This window comes from Schistocerca americana, chromosome 7 (assembly GCF_021461395.2).
Source record: "Schistocerca americana isolate TAMUIC-IGC-003095 chromosome 7, iqSchAmer2.1, whole genome shotgun sequence".
NCBI classification, from domain to species: Eukaryota; Metazoa; Arthropoda; class Insecta; order Orthoptera; family Acrididae; genus Schistocerca; species Schistocerca americana.
In genome coordinates, this window is record NC_060125.1 from 177,447,867 (window position 1) to 177,457,673 (window position 9,807).

Genomic DNA, 9,807 nt, shown 5'->3' on the forward strand with positions numbered 1-9,807 from the left:
GTATTTTATGATTGTCTGATGTGAATTTTTTTCTGTTGTTACATGTGGAACATTACAACCATGAATTTGGGCTTTGTTGGGTTTGCCTCTCCGTAAGTGGAAAAGTCATGTGTTTTTGACAGAGGAACTAATCACTTTGCATTCCAAAGCCAGTAACAGCTGAAATTGTGATGTGTCTGTTGGTCATTAAATTGTTCTATAATATAATTGATTTCCTTGTGATGAATAAAGTGTACACAATCCTTTGGTTATAGGTACATCATTATAAATTTAGGTAAAATCTAGTGATAGTGGTACTTTTTTTTATAAATTAACAAATAACCGATTTATAAAACCAAAATTCCATAATATATTTATCCAGCATTTAGATTTTCAGTTTCATAAAAACACATAGAAGTGCTATCACAATATTCATCATTCTTAAACAATATTTCTGTGACCTTTGTGTGTTTAACAGTGAATACCAAGTAAGAAAACTTTTTACAAGAGGAGGAAAAGCAAAAGCAACCATTTAGTGACAACTCAGTAGCTTGTGAGATTGTAGGCAGTATGTCTCTCCATGTCTGAGGTTACAAAGGAGAAGATATAGCTGAAAAAGGGCTCATGACACAAGACAAAGTAAAAATAAAGTTATTAACAAAAATTCATTTTCACGATTTTCCCCTTTTTAGTTTATTTTTTGGTTTTGATTTATTTCTCATACATTTCCCATACATACACTGCAATGGTATCAGAACAAGCATAGAGCAGACTCTGTGACTAGAAGCTTCACTTTAAGCAAACATGACAAAATATGTTGTTTTGATGAAACAGGGGCCATATTTTTTTTTTTAATTTCAATTTTCATATAATAAAGATGAAAGCATAAAAGTTGAAAGGTGCAACATTAGAAACACAAATAACTTTTATATGGAAAATAAATAAATAAATAATCATAAAATGATGTGTCAAATAAGGAAACATTCTTTACAATCACAAGGCCAGCCACAACTGAATCCAATACAAACTTCACTTCTCTGCTTACACTTTTACTCTCAACACACTCTTTTTGTGTGACCTATTAAGTGGTCCAACTGTAATTATTAACAGTAAAGTCACACAAAAAATGTGGAGGTTTGATTTGTATTTTTAACAAGGCATTTGCTAGCACCATTCATAGTTCTACAACTTCTCCATCTTACGATAGCAACAGTTCGATTTAACTATTAACAACTGTGTTTCATTTATTCAAGCTCGGTTTCTTGTTGCTGAGATACTGTAGACACTATACATATATAGTTCCACGGCAACAGTCATTTTGAAAAGATCTCATAACAAACATACAAACTTTTGTATGTTAAACTACTTCAGAAAATTATTTTCAGTCAGAAAGTAATAAACGAGCACCTCATTCACACTGTCATATTCAAGTTTACCATCCATTAACAAAAGTACAAAACATGTGGACAAAACAAGAGTAATATTTTCAAAAATAATAAATTAGGCCTTATATAGAAACAGTTCATAACAGGGAGTAATCTATAATAATGAAAGATACAGATGAAGTAACTATTTAAAATTCTACAAAACTAGATTATTGACCAGCACACAAAATTAAATGAAGTATAATACACATTTCTGGAAAGATACACAATATTGTACAAAAAATTAAATGTCCTAATTTTTTACTGTTATAAAATCACACATTCTCAGGTAAGTACAAAATCAGAGGAGGATAAAACGGATTCCTCCATTTGCTACAAATTCATCTATGCTTCAAGAGTTGTGTGTGTGACATGTATGTTGCTGTAAGTCAGATAAACTTCTATATTTCCACAAAATTGTCCATTTTTGTAGTGCTTCAGACATTATTTCATCATGTTTCATGCCTATGAAATATTTTACACTCAACAGTTTTCAATTTGATAGATACTATCTACAACAGTCCATACTCTTCCTTCATATTTCGGTGTTTTGTTCACTTGTTTTAACAATTCACATACACAAAAACAAACTTATAACAACGCAACATCTAGCTGCTCTCTTTTTCTGAGCTGAAGGAAGTTCTATCCATGCCAACACTTTTGGATTTCTTTCTTGTTTCAAAAAACAGTCTGTCTTCTATACTTATACTGTCCCACCTGGGCAGATAAAAAAAATTAAGCTAATGTTTAAATTATGTACCACATCAAATATCATCTGAATCAAAGATAACATAAATGATAAATACTTTTCTGCCTAGCATTCAAGCTTTTACATAAAGTGTATTTTCGTGCACAATGGATGCATAAAACGCTACATAAATACGATGACAGCATTAAAAATAAGACTTATGTTGCTAAGTATAAATATAAAATATTTGCTATGTGTAGGAAGACTTAAATATAGATTAAAACTTTCAAAAACATATATTCTTAAAAACTGCATTGCAGGCAGGAATGAACAGGAGGGTGAGAGGAAGACTTAAATTAATGTGTTTGTAAGTACATGTCACTTTAGGTATGAGGGTGAGCACTTATTGAGTACATACACACAACCACTGCACAATCATGACTGCGAGTAAACACACAGTTTCTAAATTTACAGCTTACAATATTCATAAACAAAAAATGGAACATTTCTGAAGATATGGATAAATTATTAGTTACTGCAGACTCATTTTTCTCATGACACACAAAATATGATCTCAGGATGCACTTTAAACATTCAATGAAGCTTTTGTTACTTTCTAACAACTTTACATTAAGGTAACACTGTTTAGGGAATTAATTTTAATTTCATGATTTTAACATTATTAGTAAAACGTTACATAGATCAAAAACTAGGTCATCTTATTTGGTTTTTCAACACTGTTTAACGGTATCCCTCCAAACGTGAAAATGGATGATACAATGTCCACTTTAGGAACAATAATTAAATCATGTTGATGCTTATAATATAATAAGCAACATAAGACGAATGTGGCATCTTATAATAATGGGATTGTTTTAACTATATGGACATAGGAAATAATTTACTTATGTTCGACTTGTTTTATTATAAAATATTTCTTGTTTTTGTTTATCCTTTCTTGTATAATTTTTCATGTGTTATCACTTGAGGCCTATGGCACAAAAAACATGATTTTTTTTTGTTTTGTTTTCTGAAAAGTACTTAATGGTTTGCTCAACTGGTAGTGATTGTATTTAATGCGTGAGACAGTTTCATTTCTACTATCAACAAATATACATTGAACTCAATGGGAAAGTTGTTCTCTCTTTTCACTTTCAATTTCACTTCTCAGGAAGCTTAGAAAAATAAATTTCTTGAATGTGTAAGAGAGATGGGTGTTTCTTAGACTCAATACTTTGAAAAAGATTTTGCTCATTATATATACATATATTTATGGATGTAAGTACCACAGTTTTATGACAATTTGCTTTCAGTAAAAACTGTCTTTTACCCCAGGACTGAAATGTAAACACACACAACATTTGTGTCTTACTTTTTCTGAGTATCAATGAAACTGAAAAACAGCTAACATTTTTTGGACATATATCATAAATGTCATATTTATGTGACCATACATCTATTTGAATCTTATGAACTGACAGTATAAATAGAACTGCTGACATTCTGAAAGAACAACCTAAAAATAAATGGTACAACAAAACTGCTGCATTTTTTTCCGTTTCATCATCACCATTTATGTTGAAGGGTCCTCAACATCAGCACAGACTTCATCATACAAGAAAATTTCCTGAAAGACATTTTTAATTTCTCTGTAAGGACATCATAACTTCCCTTGTCTTAGACCACAAAAAGTATCAAGGATGGTAACAAGAAATACTTCAGCTAATGCTAAAAATGGCATCGTCCAAGCCAGTTCATACTATAGAGCAGTAATGGCTTTTATGGGCAGTGAGTTTATTTCTGTGACTGTTTATCAGTCAGCAACAATTAGAACTCCAACCGATATGCTGAACAGCTTGTTTCATGATCTTGCAGATTTATTGTGCAGCGACTTGCTGACGGAGAGAGGTCAATCTTGTATTTTGTAAGCAGATCTTCATTCTCGGCGACCCAGTAACCAAGAGTGTCGGTATCATAAGTGGGAATGATAGTTACTTCTGAAATTTAGGAAGAACAACAAGAACATCAATATTTCATTTATCATTCATTTCTGTTGTGTAAATTCTGATAAAACTCAAATCAGTATGACCTCTTAAATGACTAAACTAAAAAACTTTAATTATAACATCATAATAATATTAATACATAATAAAGAAAACACTTTTCAGTCAACAACCTGAAATTTTAGTGAGGCACATGTATCACTTGAGAGATACAGTTGGAAACTACTGTACAAGTACCTTTTGACATACTTTATACATATAATGCTTTGGCATCATCAATTTAAGACAGGAGTACAAATACAATCAAAATGGTGGGAAAAATGAGACATTAGAAAGTAGTGAGCATGCAGAACTACTTCGTGATGAGTAAAATTGGACAGGAAGTTAATAGCTTGAGGAGGTAAACAGAGGGTACAGTTCACTTAAAACATATAAGGAGGTATTAAGAGTTGGCATGAGGGGGACATTCAGATGATAATGGCAGTGGTAATATGTTCGCAGAACTATAAGTAACAAATTGTGAGTTGGAAGTTCCAGAAACAGAGCAAATGTTTTAGGAGAAAAAAGGGGCTGTACATTAATGTAGAAAATAAGAGTTGTTATAAGGAGGACAGGAACAGATGGTTCAAATGGTTCAAATGGCTCTGAGCACTATGCGACTTAACTTCTGAGGTCATCAGTCGGCTCGAACTTAGTACTAATTAAACCTAACTAACCTAAGGACATCACACACATCCATGCCCGAAGCAGGATTCGAACCTGCGACCGTATCGATCGCTCGGCTCCAGACTGTAGCGCCTAGAACCACACGGCCACTCTGGCCAGTGACAGGAATAGAAACCCAACAACTTGATAGAGAGGAAAAGCATTACTGGTTTCCAAAGCAAGGGTGAGTTTTGCACCAGACATGGATAATTTGGAATATATTTAGCTATAGTCTGGTACTACAATAATATCTTACTCTTCCAGGCAGCACAGAAACTTTTTTTAAGGAATAAATATGACAGATCACAGATAATTTTATGTCAGTGAAATTCAAAACATGAAACTGCATCATATGAGAGTGAACAGGGTTACATGCTGACTGCAGCAGGGTGGCAAACATGTGGGTGGAGAAAACAACAACCAAGAGCCAGAATGAGATTTTCACTCTGCAGCGGAGTGTGCGCTGATATGAAACTTCCTGGCAGATTAAAACTGTGTGCCCGACCGAGACTCGAACTCGGGACCTTTGCCTTTCGCGGGCAAGTGCTCTACCAACTGAGCTACCGAAGCACGACTCACGCCCGGTACTCACAGCTTTACTTCTGCCAGTACCTCGTCTCCTACCTTCCAAACTTTACAGAAGCTCTCCTGCGAAACCTGCAGAACTAGCACTCCTGAAAGAAAGGATATTGTGGAGACATGGCTTAGCCACAGCCTGGGGGATGTTTCCAGAATGAGATTTTCACTCTGCAGCGGAGTGTGCGCTGATATGAAACTTCCTGGCAGATTAAAACTGTGTGCCCGACCGAGACTCGAACTCGGGACCTTTGCCTTTCGCGGGCAAGTGCTCTACCAACTGAGCTACCGAAGTACGACTCACGCCCGGTACTCACAGCTTTACTTCTGCCAGTACCTCGTCTCCTACCTTCCAAACTTTACAGAAGCTCTCCTGCGAAACCTGCAGAACTAGCACTCCTGAAAGAAAGGATATTGTGGAGACATGGCTTAGCCACAGCCTGGGGGATGTTTCCAGAATGAGATTTTCACTCTGCAGCGGAGTGTGCGCTGATATGAAACTTCCTGGCAGATTAAAACTGTGTGCCCGACCGAGACTCGAACTCGGGACCTTTGCCTTTCGCGGGCAAGTGCTCTACCAACTGAGCTACCGAAGCACGACTCACGCCCGGTACTCACAGCTTTACTTCTGCCAGTACCTTCTGTAAAGTTTGGAAGGTAGGAGACGAGGTACTGGCAGAAGTAAAGCTGTGAGTACCGGGCGTGAGTCGTGCTTCGGTAGCTCAGTTGGTAGAGCACTTGCCCGCGAAAGGCAAAGGTCCCGAGTTCGAGTCTCGGTCGGGCACACAGTTTTAATCTGCCAGGAAGTTTCATATCAGCGCACACTCCGCTGCAGAGTGAAAATCTCATTCTGGAAACATCCCCCAGGCTGTGGCTAAGCCATGTCTCCACAATATCCTTTCTTTCAGGAGTGCTAGTTCTGCAGGTTTCGCAGGAGAGCTTCTGTAAAGTTTGGAAGGTAGGAGACGAGGTACTGGCAGAAGTAAAGCTGTGAGTACCGGGCGTGAGTCGTGCTTCGGTAGCTCAGTTGGTAGAGCACTTGCCCGCGAAAGGCAAAGGTCCCGAGTTCGAGTCTCGGTCGGGCACACAGTTTTAATCTGCCAGGAAGTTTCATATCAGCGCACACTCCGCTGCAGAGTGAAAATCTCATTCTGGAAACATCCCCCAGGCTGTGGCTAAGCCATGTCTCCACAATATCCTTTCTTTCAGGAGTGCTAGTTCTGCAGGTTTCGCAGGAGAGCTTCTGTAAAGTTTGGAAGGTAGGAGACGAGGTACTGGCAGAAGTAAAGCTGTGAGTACCGGGCGTGAGTCGTGCTTCGGTAGCTCAGTTGGTAGAGCACTTGCCCGCAAAAGGCAAAGGTCCCGAGTTCGAGTCTCGGTCGGGCACACAGTTTTAATCTGCCAGGAAGTTTCAACAACCAAGAGGTCAAATCACAGAACTTCAGAAGCATTCCATTAATTGAAAGCAAAACACAAACAGGAAACAGAAAACTGTGAGGGAACAATGAACTGGTGGAAGAGGGAAGGAAGGAAAGACAAAGGTCCACATAAGCAATCCGAAATAAAGAAATTCCATCTCCTTTCCAGGAGATGGATCAGTGTTTCCTTTTCTATTTCATTTTTACATCTTTGCATATACTTCCCCACTTGCCTTTACCTTCTAGTGGACAAACTATTTTTGAAGCTATAGAATTTGTAGGTTAAACTAACTTTTTTTGTTTGCCTATCCTGCTCTGTTTCCTCCTGCTTCATCAACTGGTAAGCAGCAGTTGCTTAGCACACATGATACATGATATAGGTATTTTCAGGGGTAAATAGGAAGGAAGATTAAGGCTCAACATTACAGCAGCAATGACAGGTCATCAGAAACAGAGCACAAGCTGAGATTGGGGAGAGGCAGGGATGGAAATCAATGGTGTAATTTTCAAAGAAACCATCCACGCATTTGCCTTAGGTAATGTAGGGAAAGCACAGTATACCTAAACTGGATGGTTGGATGGGGATTTATCACTGCACTCCTGAATGTGTGTCCAGTGTTTTGCAACTGATGGTGAGCTATACTGCTTGACATTTTCAGTGTTAAAACACACACACACACACACACACACACACACACACACACACACACACACACACACACACACACGATGATCAGAATAAATTGTGATGAATGCACACATGTTGTTACATGCACTGATGAGCCAAAAAATTACGACCACTCGACTACTGTCCACCATCAGAGTGAATGCCTCCTGGGGTTGTGGTGGGCTTTAGTTAGAAGTGGTTAAGGGGCTAAACAGAGATGTGAGATGATCAGTCCATCATTCAAGGGCTAGTCCATTTGGAGTCAAAGACATCAGTCAGACTACTGACTGAATTGTGATGTATGAGTGTTGAGTCGTCAAAAGCAATATTGATCCCATAGTTGATAAATAATTTAAAGAGAGATAAAAGTATATTGGTCAAGCTTATCTGACACTCAGCAGACAAGGGATCCCATAGGGCTCATCAGCGGTGAGAGGCACATCTTCATGTCTGAATAGTGCTAAACCAATGCAAGAGTATGACAAACAGAACAAAAAAAAAAAACCTTCCAACCAGATGGAGAGCAGCTCCATAATAGTACAAATGAAAAGGCTAAAAACATAAATAAGACTGATAATAGTAGAATTAGATGAGAGACTAAGCAGGTTGGTAGGTAGTTGCTGGCATGTGATGCAGTGTGGAAAGTTTGTATGTGGGGCATAGAAACTGGAAATCACTTCAGTAGTGATAAAGGTTGCAAAGGGGGAAATCCATTGAGATAAATAACTTTGACAATTGGCAAATTGTTATGGCATGATGCCTGGGAACTAACATCTTGGAAATGGGAAGGCTGGTCAGCTGTTCACTTGCCACTGTCATTAGCATTTATGGAAAGTGGTTTAAGGATGCTTAAGCCACGAGTAGATGACAAGGTGTTGGACATCCAAGCCACAGCACAGAACATGGAGATCAGTGGCTTGCCTGCTCTGCAAAGCAAGATAGGCATTGGTCTGCAGCAAATCTGTGACAGTACAATGCTGGTACAGGTACAAGTGTTTCAGAGAACAGTGTACAGTATACATTGTTGAATATGGGCCTCTTCAGCAAACGTCCCTACATGTTTCCAAGTTGACCCAACGGCACAGTCAGTTAAGATTGCAATGGGCACAGGGTCACTGATATTGGACCAGGGATTAAATGGAACATGTCAACTGGTTGGATCACTCACATTTCTTGTTGCACCAGGTTTATGGTTGCATCTAGATATGCTGCCATTCAGGTGAACAGTGCTCAAAACATGCATGGAGCCACAAACACATACCAGTGGGGCCTGTTTTGTAGCATGTAGTACTTTCACTTGGGCTTCAGTGGCAACTATAGTAGTAGTTGAAGGCATTATGGCAGTTGTGAGCTACACACACATTACTGGGAACCTCTCACATCCCTTAATGCTCTATGTCTTCCCCTTGGCAATGGAATCATCCAGTGTGACAGCTGTACATGTCACAAGGCCAAAAACATGCTGCAGTAGTTTGAGCAGCATCATACTGTAGTCAAATTGCTGTCTTGGCCACAAATTTTTTTGATCTGAACATTATGAACCTCTTTGGGATGCCACCAGGTGCCAGTTTCTCACTCAAAAACCACCAGTTTATAATTTATCAGAACTGCATGACCTGTGAGTAGACATCTGAAGTTACATACATCCAGAAACCTACCAGGGATTTTTTGGACCCATGCCATGTAGAATTGCTGCTTTATTGCTTTAAAAATGTGAGACAAAACACTGTTAAGTAGGTGGTCATAATTATTTTGGCACGTCAGCATATTGTTGGAAGTTATGTATCAGCAAAAATGAATCACAGTTTTCAACAATAGTTGTTATACAGCTACAACACACATTTTTGATAACTAAGCCTGCCAGTGACTAGACACAAAGCACTACTGATCATAAATCATTTGAGTTCTGTATTTTTGGTGATTTTTGTTCTGTGGGCATTAGGCCATGGTCCAAGGCATATTTCTGTGCTTAACATTTCATCTTACAATGCTGGAGACGTCATCGTAGGCTACAATGACTCAGAAAGAAGTTACAGTCTAAAGTAAGCTCAGCAAACCCAGCTGTTTATAATTACCCACCCAATGGTCGATTCATGACATCATCAGGCAACCGCCTAAGATCATTGAATCAGACTGTTGTGTGTTACAGAGCTTGTCGTGGGGAATAATTGGTGCTTTTTGGTTTATTTAGCATGAAGAACCACAACTTGGCCAATTCCAACAATCTCCATTTTCTGATGAAGTTGTTTTTGTGCTTCTGAATTTTTATAACATCTGTACATCCTAGCATAGTAATTATTGGATCTAGATGAAACCACAGTATCATAGAAATGAATATGGTGGTTCC

General features: G+C 38.2%; 1 protein-coding gene and 1 non-coding gene across 2 annotated transcripts in view; one reads left to right on the top strand and one right to left on the bottom strand.

The window, feature by feature from the left end:
• Nucleotides 1-643: 643 nt before the first annotated feature.
• LOC124622827 (microtubule-associated protein futsch) overlaps nucleotides 644-9,807 on the bottom strand; it is a gene marked incomplete at its 5' end in the record, with an annotated part of 138,820 nt that continues 129,656 nt past the window's right edge. Inside the window, one exon of the mRNA XM_047148619.1 lies at nucleotides 644-4,088. Within this exon, the coding sequence (XP_047004575.1) occupies nucleotides 3,919-4,088 (170 nt within the window). The remainder of the gene's footprint in view (nucleotides 4,089-9,807) is intronic.
• Nucleotides 6,688-6,762, top strand: Trnal-caa. The gene has a single exon. It is a non-coding gene; the product is annotated as a tRNA-Leu (tRNA).